This window comes from Mobula hypostoma, chromosome 6 (assembly GCF_963921235.1).
Source record: "Mobula hypostoma chromosome 6, sMobHyp1.1, whole genome shotgun sequence".
Taxonomy (NCBI): Eukaryota; Metazoa; Chordata; class Chondrichthyes; order Myliobatiformes; family Myliobatidae; genus Mobula; species Mobula hypostoma.
The window spans coordinates 192960338-192975892 of record NC_086102.1 but is presented as its reverse complement, the minus strand read 5'-3'; the positions used below and the strand labels follow the sequence as shown (position 1 = coordinate 192975892).

Here is a 15555-nt window from a genome sequence, read left to right as displayed (position 1 = left end):
AATACTGACAATATTTCTTGCGGACCGGCCAACTGACGGGTGGTGTTCAAGTAGGGTTAAACTCACCTCAGCATTTCTTTTGCAGTTAGGGTTGCCAACTTTCTCATTCCCAAATAAGGGACAGAAGTAGCAGTCAAATCCCGGGACACTTTACCCAGAAAAGACTATCATGACCATGAAGCCTTGCACGAGAAGCTGTGTGTGCATGCATGACGTGCGCATGTGATGTGCGCATGAGCGTACCTGCCGATTTTTTTCCCCACAAATCGGTTTTGCCTTCATCTTCCCAACTATACTGTACATACATTATTTCTACTTTATATAGGCTGTGTATTTAACATATCATTCCTGCTTTTACTATATGTTAGTGTTATTTTGGGTTTTATGTGTTACAGTATTTTGTATGATTTGGGAGCTTATTGTTTGGGTCTGGGAACACTCAAAAATTTTTCCCATATAAATTAATGGTAATTGCTTCTTTGCTTCACACCATTTCGGCACGGAAGGTTTCATAGGAATGCTCTACCTTAGCGGGGGAAATATAGGAAAAGGGCAGTCCCGTATGGGACAAACCAATTTAGCCCAACATACGGGATGTCCCGGCAAATATGGGACAGTTGGAAACCCTATGTTCGAGTTCAACAGTGCGTGATGGAATGAGGAGAGGTGCAGCTGACTCATATCATTCCTCGCGGCCCGGTAGCACATACTCTGCAGCCCGGTACCAGTCCGCGGCCCGGTGGTAGGGGACTGCTGATTTAGATAATGCAATTGATGGCTTTATGGTAAAGTTTGCGGATGATATGAATATATATAGAGGGGTAGGTGATGCTGAAGAAGCAACTTTATTGCAGCAGGACGTAGACAAATTGAAAGAATGGGCAAAAAGTGGCCAATGGAATGCATTCTTAGGGAAATGTATGACAATGCATTTTGATAAAAGGAACAATAGTGCAGAATATTATCTAAATGGCAAGAAAATTCAAACATCAGAGGTTCAGATGGACTTGTGCAAGACTCCCAGAAGGTTAGTTTACAGGTTGAGTCTGTGGTAAAGGCAGCAAATGTAATGTCAGCATTTATTTCAAGGGAAATAGAATATAGAACATAGAACATAGAATAGTACAGCACATTACAGACCCTTCGGCCCACAACATTGTGCCGACCCTCAAACCCTACCTCCCATATGACCCCCCACCTTAAATTCCTCCATATACCTGTCTAGTAGTCTCTTAAACTTCACTAGTGTATCTGCCTCCATCACTGACTCAGGCAGTGCATTCCACGCACCAACCACTCTCTGAGTAAAAACCCTTCCTCTAATATCCCCCTTGAACTTCCCACCCCTTACCTTAAAGCCATGTCCTCTTGTATTGAGCAGTGGTGCCCTGGGAAAGAGGCGCTGACTATCCACTCTATCTATTCCTCTTATTATCTTGTACACCTCTATCACGTCTCCTCTCATCCTCCTTCTCTCCAAAGAGTAAAGCCCAAGCTCCCTTAATCTCTGATCATAATGCATACTCTTTAAACCAGGCAGCATCCTGGTAAATCTCCTCTGTGCCCCTTCCAATGCTTCCACATCCTTCCTATAGTGAGGCGACCAGAACTGGACACAGTACTTCAAGTGTGGCCTAACCAGAGTTTTATAGAGCTGCATCATTACATTGTGACTCTTAAACTCTATTCCTCGACTTACGAAAGCTAACACTCCATAAGCTTTCTTAACTACCCTATCTACCTGTGAGGCAACTTTCAGGGATCTGTGGACATGTACTCCTAGATCCCTCTGCTCCTCCACACTACCAAGTATCCTGCCATTTACTTTGTACTCTGCCTTGGAGTTTGTCCTTCCAAAGTGTACCACCTCACACTTCTCTGGGTTGAACTCCATCTGCCACTTCTCAGCCCACTTCTGCATCCTATCAATGTCTCTCTGCACTCTTCGACAATCCTCTACAGTATCTACAACACCACCAACCTTTGTGTCGTCTGCAAACTTGCCAACCCACCCTTCTACCGCTACACCCAGGTCATTAATAAAAATTACGAAAAGTAGAGGTCCCAGAACAGATCCTTATGGAACACCACTAGTCACAATCCTCCAATCTGAATGTACTCCCTCCACCACAACCCTCTGCCTTCTGCAGGCAAGCCAATTCTGAATCCACCTGGCCAAACTTCCCTGGATCTATGCCATCTGACTTTCTGAATAAGCCTACCATGTGAAACCTTGTCAAATGCCTTACTAAAATCCATATAGATCACACCCACTGCACTACCCTCATCTATATGCCTGGTCACCTCCTCAAAGAACTCTATCAGGCTTGTTAGATACGATCGGCCCTTCACAAAGCCATGCTGACTGTCCCTGATCAGACCATGATTCTCTAAATGCCCATACATCCTATCTCTATGAATTTTTTCCAACAGCTTTCCCACCACAGATGTAAGGCTCACTGGTCTATAATTACCCGGACTATCCCTACTACCTTTTTTGAACAAGGGGACAACATTCGCCTCCCTCCAATCCTCCAGTACCATTCCCGTGGACAAAGAGGACATAAAGATCCTAGCCAGAGGCTCAGCAATCTCTTCCCTCGCCTCATGGAGCAGCTTGGGGAATATTCCGTCAGGCCCCGGGGACTTACCCGTCCTAATGTATTTTAACAACTCCAACACCTCCTCTCCCTTAATATCAACATGCTGCAGAACATCAACCTCACTCATATTGTCCTCACCATCATCAAGTTCCCTCTCATTGGTGAATACCAAAGAGAATTATTCATTGAGGACCTCGCTCACTTCCACAGCCTCCAGGCACATCTTCCCACCTTTATCTCTAATCGGTCCTACCTTCACTCCTGTCATCCTTTTGTTCTTCACATATTTGAAGAATGCCTTGGGGTTTTCCTTTACCTTACTCACCAAGGCCTTCTCATGCCCCCTTCTTGCTCTTCTCAGCCCCTTCTTAAGCTGCTTTCTTGCTTCCCTATATTCCTCAATAGACCCATCTGATCTTGCTTCCTAAACCTCATGTATGCTGCCTTCTTCCACCTGACTAGATTTTCCACCTCACTTGTCACCCATGGTTCCTTCACCCTACTATTCTTTATCTTCCTCACCAGGACAAATTTATCCCTAACATCCTGCAAGAGATCGCTAAACATCGACCACATGTCCATAGTATATTTCCCTGCAAAAACATCATCCCAATTCACACCCGCAAGTTCTAGCCTTATAGCCTCATAATTTGCCCTTCCCCAATTAAAAATTTTCCTGTCCTCTCTGATTCTATCCTTTTCCATGATAATGCTAAAGGCCAGGGAGCAGTGGTCACTGTCCCCCAGATGCTCATCCACTGAGAGATCTGTGACCTGACCCGGTTCATTACCTAGTACTAGATCTAGTATGGCATTCTCCCTAGTCAGCCTGTCCACATACTGTGACAGGAATCCGTCCTGGACACACTTAACAAACTCTGCCCCATCTGAACCATTGGAACTAATTAGGTGTCAATCAATATTAGGGAAGTTAAAGTCACCCATGATAACAACCCTGTTATTTTTGCACCTTTCCAAAATCTACCTCCCGATTTGCTCCTCTGTATCTCTGCTGCTACCAGGGGGTCTATAGAATACCCCAAATAGAGTAACTGCTCCTTTCCTGTTCCTAACTTCCACCCATATTGACTCAAAAGAGGATCCTGCTACATTACCCACCCTTTCTGTAGTTGCAATAGTATCCCTGACCAGTAATGCCACCCCTCCTCCCCTTTTTCTGCCCTCTCTATCCCTTTCAAAGCACTGAACTCCAGGAATATTGAGAATCCATTCCTGCCCTGGTGCCAGCCAAGTCTCTGTAATGGCCACTACATCATAATTCCATGTATGTATCCAAGCTCTCAGTTCATCACCTTTGTTCCTGATGCTTCTTGCATTGAGGTACACACACTTCAGCCCTTCTGCCTTACTACCTTTACACCGTTTATTCTGCTTCTCTTTCCTCAAAGCCTCTCTATATGTTAGATCTGGCTTTACTCCATGCACTTCTTTCACTGCTCTATCGCTGCAGGTCCCATCCCCCTTGCAAATTAGTTTAAACCCTCCCGAACCATGCTAGCAAACCTACCTGTAAGGATATTGCTCCCCCCTTGAGTTCAGGTGCAACCCATCCAATCTGTACAGGTCCCACCTTCCCCAGAAGAGATCCCAATGATATAAAAACAAGGAGATAATGCTGAGGCTTTGTGAGACACTAGTCAGGCCTCACTTAAAAGTATTGTCAACACTTTTGGGCCCCATATCTCAGAAAGGATGTGTTGTCATTGAAGAGAGTCCGAAGGAGGTTCACAAGAAAGATTCTAGGAATGAAGGGGTCAACATATGAGGAGTGTTTGGCAGCTTTGGGCCTGTACTCACTGGAATTTAAAGGATGTAGGGGATCTCATTGAAACCTACCGAATGTTGAAAGGACTAGATAGGGTGGATGTGGAGAGGATGTTTCCTCTGGTGGGGGAATCCAGAACCAGAGGGCACAGCCTCAAAATTGAGGGGCAACCTTTTAGAGCAGAGGTAAGGAGATTTTTTTTTAGCCATAGATTGGTGAATCTGTGGAATGCTCTGCCACAGACTGTGGTGGAGGCCAAATCTGTGTGTATATTTAATGTGAAAGTCAATAGTTTCCTGATTGGTCAGGACATTAAAGGATATGGCAAGAAGGCACATGTATGGGGTTGAGTGGGATCCAAGATTAACCATGATGGAATGGTGGAGCAGACTCGGTGGTCTGAATAGCCTAATTCAGCTCCTATATCTTATAGTCTTATGGTCTGAATGTTGCCCCCCTCAGTCCTCTAGATTTGGTGTATTGACATGGGCCAAGTTCCTTCACTTGTTCAGCCACATCTGCAGTACAGAATAATAAAAAGCTCCATAGAATCAAACACACCTTTCATTCCATAGAAGGAGAAGCGTTCACAGAATTCATTCACAACCACGAAACAGATACTGAGTGGGTAGTTGGTTCCACAGAGCCTCTGTAGGAGACAGAAGAAAACACATATTAAGGCAAATCTGTTTCATTGGGCAAATATATTGGTAACTACAGAAAATATTGAGTTCCGTTTCAGTTGTCTCAGCATGTTGTACTCCCACCTACCAAATCTAAAATGTTCAAGATTCAGTCCTGTGGACGATGCCCAGGTCTTCACCTCCAGGGAAATTCTGGGAGAGAGCAGCATTAATTGTAGGCACCAGCTGCAGTTTAAACCTGGCCACCAGATACACAGAGGCCTGCTCTGGGTCTCAGGTGCCTGTAATAGAGTGAATGTGAGAAGGGAGCTTCTTCCCAGTTCAACAAGGAAGTCCCTAAAGGAACTCAATAGATCAAGCAGCATCTTTGGAGGGAAATAGACATTACAGATACTGCCTGATGTGTTGGGTTCCTCCAGCATCTTGTTCCTTGCTCCAGATTCCAGTATATGAACTCTCTTGTCTCCTTCTGTCTGGTGCCCTGGCCAACTGGTGACTATCACAATGCTGTTTGTAGATCTCGGCTATGTGATACTTAGCTCCCACATCCTCCACTTAACAACTTCACCACAGTCCTCCTCCATCAGTGTGTACTGCTTATCTAGGGCAGGGGTTCCCAACCATTGTTGTGCCATGGACCCTTCCCATTAACCAAGGGGTCCATTAACCCAGGTTGGAAAGTCCTGATGTATAGGCAGAGTAATGACAAGATTCTTAGCTGTATGAAGAAACAGTGTAGTCTTTCATTAATTCTGTTATGATTATTATTCTATAGATGTATTGAGTATGCCCACAAGAAAACGAATCTCAGGGTTGTATAGTAAATTTACTTTGAACTTTGAAACAGAGGGATTTCGGAATCCATGTCCATAGGCCCCTCAAAGTTGCCTCGCAAACTGATAAGGTGGTTAAGAAGGTATATGATGCGTTGATCTTCATTAATCAGGGGATTGAGTTCAAGAGCCGCATGGTAATATTGCAGCTGTATAAAACTCTGATTAGACCATACTTGAAGTATTGTGTTCCATTCCGGTTGCCTCATTATAAGAATGCCGTGGAAGCTTTAGAAGGGGTGCAGAGAAAGTTTACCAGGATGCTGCCTGGACTGGAGTTCATGTTTTGTCAGGATAGGTTGAGGGAGCGAGGGCTTTTCTCTTTGGAGTGAAGGAGGACGAGATGTTATTTGACAGAGGTATAAAGCTGATAAGAGGCATAGGTAGAGTGGACAGCCAGAGACTTTTTCCTAAGACAGAATGGCTAATACATGAGAGCATGATTTTGATGATAGTATAGGGGGGGTAAGTATAGGGGGGATATCAGAGGTAGGATTTTTACCCAGAGAAAGGTAAATGCATGGAACTCACTGTCGGGGTGATGGTAGAGACAGATATATTAGGAATATTTAAGAGACTCTTAGTCGCATAAATTAAAGGAAAAGGAGGGATATGCAAAAGACACACATAAAAGTTGCTGGTGAACGCAGCAGGCCAGGCAGCATCTCTAGGAAGAGGTGCAGTCGACGTTTCAGGCCGAGACCCTTCGTCAGGACTAACTGAAGGAAGAGTGAGTAAGGGATTTAAAAGTTGGAGGGGGAGGGGGAGATCCAAAATGATAGAAGACAGGAGGGGGAGGGATGGAGCCAAGAGCTGGACAGGTGATAGGCAAAAGGGATACGAGAGGATCATGGGACAGGAGGTCCGGGAAGAAAGACAAGGAGGTGGGGGGGGGGACCCAGAGGATGGGCAAGGGGTATACTCAGAGGGACAGAGGGAGAAAAAGGAGAGTGAGAGAAAGAATGTGTGTATAAAAATAAGTAACAGATGGGGTACAAGGGGGAGGTGGGGCATTAGCGGAAGTTAGAGAAGTCAATGTTCATGCCATCAGGTTAGAGGCTACCCAGACAGAATATAAGGTGTTGTTCCTCCAACCTGAGTGTGGCTTCATCTTTACAGTAGAGGAGGCCGTGGATAGACATATCAGAATGGGAATGGGATGTGGAATTAAAATGTGTGGCCACTGGGAGATCCTGCTTTCTCTGGCGGACAGAGCGTAGATGTTCAGCAAGGCAGTCTCCCAGTCTGCGTCAGGTCTCGCCAATATATAAAAGGCCACATCGGGAGCACCGGACGCAGTATATCACCCCAGCCGACTCACAGGTAAAGTGTTGCCTCACCTGGAAGGACTGTTTGGGGCCCTGAATGGTGGTAAGGGAGGAAGTGTAAGGGCATGTGTAGCACTTGTTCCGCTTACATGGATAAGTGCCAGGAGGGAGATCAGTGGGGAGGGATGGGGGGGACAAATGGGGGAGTTGCGTAGGAAGTGATCCCTGCGGAATGCAGAGGGGGGGGAGGGAAAGATGTGCTTAGTGGTGGGATCCCGTTGGAGGTGGCGGAAGTTACGGAGAATAATATGTTGGACCCGGAGGCTGGTGGGGTGGTAGGTGAGGACCAGGGGAACCCTATTCCTAGTGGGGTGGCGGGAGGATGGAGTGAGAACAGATGTACGTGAAATGGGGGAGATGCGTTTAAGAGCAGAGTTGATAGTGGAGGAAGGGAAGCCCCTTTCTTTAAAAAAGGGAAGACATCTCCCTCGTCCTAGAATGAAAAGCCTCATCCTGAGACGATGGCATGCAACTTGGACAGCATCCTCTTTTCAGACGCCACTGTCAGAGAGTCCAGTTCCATCCCCACAATATCACTGGCCTTACGAATGAGTTTGTTGATTCTGTTGGCGTCTGCTACCCTCAGCCTGCTGCCCCAGCACACAACAGCAAACATGATAGCACTGGCCACCACAGACTCGTAGAACATCCTCAGCATCGTCCGGCAGATGTTAAAGGACCTCAGTCTCCTCAGGAAATAGAGATGGCTCTGACCCTTCTTGTAGACAGCCTCAGTGTTCTTTGACCAGTCCAGTTTATTGTCAATTCGTATCCCCAGGTATTTGTAACCCTCCACCATGTCCACACTGACCCCCTGGATGGGAACAGGGGTCACCGGTACCTTAGCTCTCCTCAAGTCTACCACCAGCTCCTTAGTCTTTTTCACGTTAAGCTGCAGATAATTCTGCTTATACCATGTGACAAAGTTTCCTACCATAACCCTGTACTCAGCCTCATCTCCCTTGTTGATGCATCCAACTATGGCAGAGTCATCAGAAAACTTCTGTAGATGACAATACTCTGTGCAGTAGTTGAAGTCCGAGGTGTAAATGGTGAAGAGAAAGGGAGACAAGACAGTCCCCTGTGGAGCCCCATTGCTGCTGATCACTCTGTCGGACACGCAGTGTTGCAAGCACACGTACTGTGGTCTGCCAGTCAGGTAATCAAGAATCCATGACACCAGGAAAGCATCCACCTGCATCGCTGTCAGCTTCTCCCCCAGCAGATCAGGGCGGATGGTGTTGAACGCAATGGAGAAGTCAAAAAACATGACCCTCACAGTGCTCGCTGGCTTGTCCAGGTGGGCGTAGACACGGTTCAGCAGGTAGACGATGGCATCCTCAACTCCTAGTCGGGGCTGGTAGGCGAACTGGAGGGGATCTAAGTGTGGCCTGAAGATAGGCCGGAGCAGCTCCAGAACAAGTCTCTCCAGGGTCTTCATAATGTGGGAGGTCAATGCCACCGGTCTGTAGTCATTGAGGCCGCTGGGGCGCATCGTCTTCGGCACAGGGGCGAGGCAGGATGTCTTCCACAGCACAGGAACCCTCCGGAGCCTCAGGCTCAGGTTGAAGACATGGCAAAGTACTCCACATAGCTGAGGGGCACAGGCTTTGAGCACCCTGGTACTGACACCATCCGGTCCTGCAGCCTTGCTTGGGTTGAGATGTTTCAGCTGTCTTCTCACCTGTTCAGCTGTGAAGCTCACCGTGGTGGTTTCGTGTGGGGAAGGGGCATAGTCATGAGAGCAGGGTGGGGGACTGTGAGGAGGGGTAGGAGGGGAGAGTGGAATATGTGTTGGTTGGGGGCCAACAGCAGATGACTCATGTGGGGGATGGGCAGGGGCCACACTGTCAAATCTGTTAAAGAACAGGTTAAATTCGTTGGCCCTGTCCACACTGCCTTCAGCTCCTCTGTTGCTAGTTTGCCGGAACCCAGTGACGGTCCTCATCCCCCTCCAGACCTCTCTCATGTTGTTCTGCTGGAGTTTCCACTCATGCTTCCTCCTGTACCTGTCTTTAGCCTCCCTGATCCTAGCTTTCAGGTCCCTCCGTATTGCCCTCAGCTCCTCCCTATTTCAATCTCTAAACGCCCTCTTTTTAGCATTCAGGATGTCCTTAATGTCCTTTGTTACTCATGGCTTGTTATTCGAATAACAAAGGACAGTTCTTGTCCGAACATTGCAGTCCACACAGAAGTTGATGTAATCAGTGATGCACTCTGTGAGCCCATCAATATCCTCTCCATGTGGCTCACAGAGTGCCTGCCAGTCTGTCACCTCAAAACAACCCTGGAGTGCCTCATAAGCCTCCTCCGACCATTTTCTCACTGTCCTCGAGGTTGCAGGTTTACTCTTTACCAGAGGCACGTAGCAGGGTTTTAGATGCACCAGGTTGTGATCTGACCTTCCCAGTGGGGGGATGGGAGAGGAGCTGTATGCATCCTTAACGTTGGTATGTTAATTGTCACAGAAATTAAGACACAGTTAGATAGATTTTTGCATAGCAGTGGAACTGGGGGTTACGGGAGAAGGAGGGTAGGTGGTGCTCTCCATGGCCAGATCAGCCATTATTTTATTAAATGGTAGAGCAGTCCTGACTGGCAAGAAGGTTGACTTCTGTTTCTTATGTTATGTTTGTTCATGACCAACAGCAACATGGAAATGAGGTGATACATTTTTTCATTGGATTGCAAATTAGGCCCTTTCAAATTCACCACCATATTCCATTTGAATGCTCCAGTTGAATCTTCTCCCATTATTGTTTTCACAGGTGCTCAAGAGCACAGTAATCCTCTGTAAGGAAGCTGGCTGGACCATCGTCTCCCCTGTGGGGCTTTATCAGCACATCGACGACAATGTGATATGGCAGTGACTGGAGCGCAGCTCAGGACAGCCACCAGAGAGTTGGATGAAGAGGCAGAAAAGGGCAGTTTTGGCTGTGGCTGAGGAGGAAGGACAGAAACTGGAGGACTGACTAGCCCCATTGAAAGTCACCGGGGGTGGCAGGGAGAGACCCCTGTCACTACTCCACCACCAGGAGATGTACCAGGACTAAGGGAGTGAAACGTCAGTGAATGGTGGTCCCTGGCTGATGAAGTTGCAGCTGACCTATGGGCACTGTTGGAGGTGTGGGAGGCAGCAATGCCAAGCAGGAAACCACTTCCTGTAAATCTCATTATGATAAAACATTTCTACTCAATTCTCCCTTTAGTCTAATATACAATAATTGTATCCGGTAAATTGGTAACTTGGTTTATTGTTGTCACATGGACCAAGATATAATGAAAAACTTGTTCATACACATCTCCCTGTGTGAGTGGATTGGTTTTCAGGTGGGAAAAGGATTGGTTCTGCTGCTGTTGTTCCTGCTTCTGTTGTTCTTCTGAACATTGTTGAACGTTACTAGCATGCTAACTTGGCACCAGAATGTGTGGCGACGCCCACAGGCTGCATGCTTTGCAATGCAAACAATGCATTTCACTGTATGTTCTGAAGCACATAATAAATAAATCGGAATCTGAATCAACTCATTAAACAGCACATTGAGGTAATACAAAGCAGAACAATAACAGAGTGTTGAATCAAGTATTTCAGCTGCAGAGAAAAAGCAGTGCAGATAGACAATAAGATGCAATAGAGCAGTAGTTTGAGAGCCCAGGAGTCCATGTTGTTTCAGTAGAGAACCATTCCATAGATCTAAAAAAGCAGGGAGAATCTGTCTTTGAGTCTGGTGGTACTTGTTGATACTGATTCATGCGACATCCTCTCACCACATCCACAACAGCAACTCTCAATACTCCAAATAACAAGCCAAAAATCACACGGCTCAACCAATTTTTGGTAATAAGACCGGAAATGATTACAGCATGGGTTAGTTTTATTGTATCATTAGTCTATCAATTGGAGATTAAGCTGAGAGCGCAGACAGCCTGGAGGTTACAGTGGTATTATGGAATTAGACAGGGCAAGTGACAGAAGCAGGTGCAGGGGAACAATCTGCATCTAGTGATCGTAGTATCACCATTAGTATCAAAGTAAATATGCAAAAAAGATAGATCTGGTCTACAGGTTGAGATTTCACAGTGCCTATAAAAAGTATTTAGCCCGCCCACCCCCCACTCCTGGAAGTGTTCGTGTTTTATTATTTTACAACTTTGAATCATAGTGGATTTAATTTGGCTTTTTTTTTTACTTTGATCAACAGAAAAACACTCTTTAGTGTCAAAGTAAAAACATATCTCTACAAAGTGATCTAAATTAATTATAAATATAAAGTACAAAATAATTGATTGCATAAGTATTCACCGCCTTCAAGTCAGTACTTAGTAGATGCACCTTTGGCAGCAATTACAGCCTTGAGTCTATGTGGATAGGTCTCTGTCAGCTTTGCGCATCTCCACACTGCAATTTTTCCCCATTCTTCTTTACAAAACTGATCAAGCTCTGTCAGATTCCATGGGGATTGTGAGTGAACAACCCTTTTCAAATCCAGCCACAAATTCTCAATTGCGTTGAGGTCTGCACTCTGACTTGGCCATTCCTGGACATTAACTTTGTTGTTTTTAAGCCATTACTGTGAAGCTTTGGCTTTATACTTGAGGTCATTGTCTTGCTGGAAAACAAAACTTCTCCCATGTCGCAGTTCTCTTGCTGACTGCATCAGGTTTTCCAAGAGGATTTTCCTGACTTTCGCTGCATTCATTTTGCCCTCTACCTTCACAAATCTTCCAGGATCTGCTGCAGTGAAGCACCCCCAGAGCATGATGCATGCTTCACAGTAGGGATGGTGTGTATTTGGTGATGTGCAATGTTTGGTTTACCCCAAACATAGCATTAAGTCTGATGGCTGAACAGCTCAATTTTGGTTTTACCAGACCATAGAATCTTCTTCCAGCTGACTTCAGAGTCTCCCACATGCTTTCTGGCAAACTCTAGCCATGATTGCTTATAAGTTTTATTCAACAGTGACTTTTTCTTTCTCACTATAACATAAAGCTGTGACGGTGAAGCACCCGGGCTCTATTCCATCTCAGTCACTGAAGCTCGTAGCTCCTCCAGAGTTGTTATAGGTCTCTTAGTGGCCTCCCTCACTGGTCCCCTTCTTGCAGCGTCACACAGTAGATTTACAGCTGTGCCATATTTTTTCCATTTCTTGATGATTGACTTAACTGAACTCAAAGGAATATTGTTATTCCACTACTTAAGAAGGGTGGGAGGCAGCAAAAAGGAAACTATAGGCCTGTTAGCCTGACATCAGTGGTTGGGAAGTTGTTGGAATCGATTGTTAGGGATGAGATTACGGAGTAACTGGGGGCACATAACAAGATAGGCCAAAGCCAGATGGTTTCCTGAAAGGAAAATCCTGCCTGACAAACCTACTGCAATTTTTTGAGGAAATTACAAGCAGGGTACACAAAGGAAATGCAGTAGATGTGGTGTACTTGGATTTTCAGAAGGCCTTTGACAAGGTGCCACACAACAGGCTGTTTAGCAAGGTAAGAGCCCATGGAATTATAGGGGAGTTACTAGCATGGGTGGAGCATTAGCTGATCAGCAGAAAACAGAGAGCAGGAGTAAAGGGATCCTATTCTGGCTGGTGTGACAAGAATACACATAGATTAAGATGTTAGCTGTCCTGTGGAATCAGCAGTTGGTCTGCCACCTGTCTTCAGGAGAGAGAGAGATAAGGAAAACAATGGAGCAGCATTTGGAGATGTGTAATGAAGGGACGGGAGAGAGAGTAACAGAAGGAGGGAGCTGTCAAGAGCGGCTCCCCCTTTGAACCCTGAACTGTTTGAAGTTATGGACAGGTGATACCCCAGCAGGGGGATAAAAAGGGACAGGTTCGCTAAGGCAGCACACACGACACCCGACGTAACGAGACCCTGGAAGCGGTGCGCCTCTCACAAGTCGGTGGGAAGCTTTTAGACGGCTGATCGCGGGATCAAGCCATAGACCGCTCAGGGTGGAAAGGCACGATTGGCGGGAACCTGGTGTGTGTCCACCCTTGCCTGGGTGCCAGGTTCACCCCAGGGAAACGATTCGTATCTGGAAACGGAGGGGTCACAGTCGGTGACCTCAGATGACATCACAAAGGGCTCGCATGAAAGCTGACTGCGAAGGTCTGTGTGTGGAAGCCGTTTGAATATTCATTCGTTTTGCTCTCTCTCTCCTTCCCCCCACTGTCTGCGAACTGAACTGAACTAAATTGAACTGAACTTTGCGTCACTTTGAAATTGGTCATTTACCCCTAGACAACGATAGAGCTTGATTGATCCTGTTATCTTAATTCTGTGTACATGTATGTTTATCATTGCTGAACTGTTGCATTTATTATCCTTTTGATTAGAGTACTGTGTTGCTTGTTTCTTTAATAAAACTTTCTTAGTTCTAGTAATCCACACTCCAACTGAGTGATCCATTTCTGCTGGTTTGGCAACCCAGTTACGGGGTACGTAACACTGGCTGCTGGTTTCTAGTGGAGTTCCACAGGGCTTGGTGTTGGGACCGCTGCTTTTTACGATGTATGTCAATGATTTGGACTATGGGATTAATGGATTTGTGGCTAAATTTGCCAATGATACAAAGATAGGTGGAGGAGTGGGTAGTGTTGAGGAAACAGAGCCTGCAGAGAGACTTAGATAGTTTAGGGGAATGGGCAAAGAAGTGGCAAATGAGATACAATGTTGGAAATGTATGGTCATGCACTTTGGTGGAAAAAAATAAATGGGCAGGCTATTACTTAGATAGGGAGAGAATTCAAAATGCAGAGATGCAAAGAGACTTTGGAGTCCTTGTGCAAGATACCTTAAAGGTTAACCTCCAGGTTGAGTTGGTTGTGCAGAAGGTGAATGCAATGTTGGCATTCATTTCTAGAGGTATAGAATGTAAGAGCAGGAATGTGATGTTGAGGCTCTATAAGGCACTCGTGAGACCACACTTGGAGGATTGTGTGAAGTTTTGAGCTCCTTGTTTTAGAAAGGATATACTGACATTGGGGAAGGTTCAGAGGAGATTCACGAGAATGATTCCAGGAATGAAAGGGTTACCGTATGAGGAACATCTGGCAGCTCTTGGACTGTATTCCCTGGAGTTCAGGAGAATGAGGGGGGATCTCACAGAAACATTCCAAATGTTAAAAGGCCTGAACAGATTAGATATGGCAGTTATTTCCTATGGTAGCGGAGTCTAGGACAAGAGGGCACGACTTCAGGATTGAAAGATGTCCATTTAGAACAGAGATGCGAAGAAACTACTTCAGTCAGATGGCGGTAACTCTGTGGAATTTGTTGCCATGAGTGGCTTTGGAGGCCAAGTCACTGGGTGTATTTAAGGCAGAGGTAGACAGGTTCTTGATTAGCTTGGGCATCAAAGGGTATGGAGAGAAGGCAGGGGAGTAGGGATGACTGAAATAATTGTATCAGCCTATGATTGAATGGCAGAGCAGACTCAATGGGCTGAATGGCCTATTTCTGCTCCTATTTCTTATGGTCTTATGGTCTTATATTCAGTGACTTGGAAATTTTCTTGTATCCATCTCCTGACTTGTGCTCTACAATAACCTTATTGTGGAGTTGCATGGAGTGTTCTTTTGTCTTCATGGTGTAGTTTTTGCCGGACTACTGCCTCACAGATGCAGGTGTAATGGACCATCCAGATAAAGGTGTATTTTTTATTACAATCAATTGAAGCACCTTGACTGCACACAGATCTCCAAAATCAGATCTTCATTTACCTGATGATGTGACCTCTAAAACTATGCTGCACCAGTGATAATTTGGTGTGTCATACTAAAGGGAGGTGAATACTTATGAAATGAATTAGTTTATGTTTTATATCTGCCATTAACTTAGATCACTTTGTAGAGAACTGTTTTTACTTTGACACGAAAGAGGCTTTTTCTGTTGATCAATGTCAAAAAAACTAATTAAATCCACTGTGATTCAATGTTGTAAAAGAATAAAAGATGATAACTTCCAAGGGGAGAGTGAATAATTTTATAGGTACTGTAAATCGGAGAAAGGTCAATTTTGATGGCATCTGACATGATCTGGCAAGTGTGGATTGGGATAGGCTGTTTTCTGGCAAAGATGCACTTAGTAAGTGGAAGTCATTCAACAGTGAGATTTTGAGAGTACAAAGCTTGTATGTACTGTGCCTGTCAGAATAAAAGGTAAAGATAACAAATGCAGGGAACCTTGGTTTTCAAGAGATATTGAGGCTCTGGATAACAGAAAAAAGGAGGTGCATATCAATTATAGGCAAGTGGGAACAAATGGGCTGCAAATGGAACATAAGAAATGCAAGAGAACAATTAAGAAAGAAATCAGGAGGGCTAAAAGAAAGCATGAGGTTGCTCTAAC

The 15555-nt window shown here is 45.4% G+C and overlaps 1 protein-coding gene across 3 annotated transcripts in view; it reads right to left on the bottom strand.

Moving 5' to 3' along the window:
• Positions 1-15555, bottom strand: part of slc15a2 (solute carrier family 15 member 2) — a 243672-nt gene that overhangs the window by 210989 nt on the left and 17128 nt on the right. For all 3 annotated transcript variants that reach the window (XM_063052514.1, XM_063052516.1, XM_063052515.1), the window contains exon 3: positions 4951-5038. In XM_063052514.1, coding sequence (XP_062908584.1) covers positions 4951-5038 — 88 coding nt within the window. The remainder of the gene's footprint in view (positions 1-4950; positions 5039-15555) is intronic.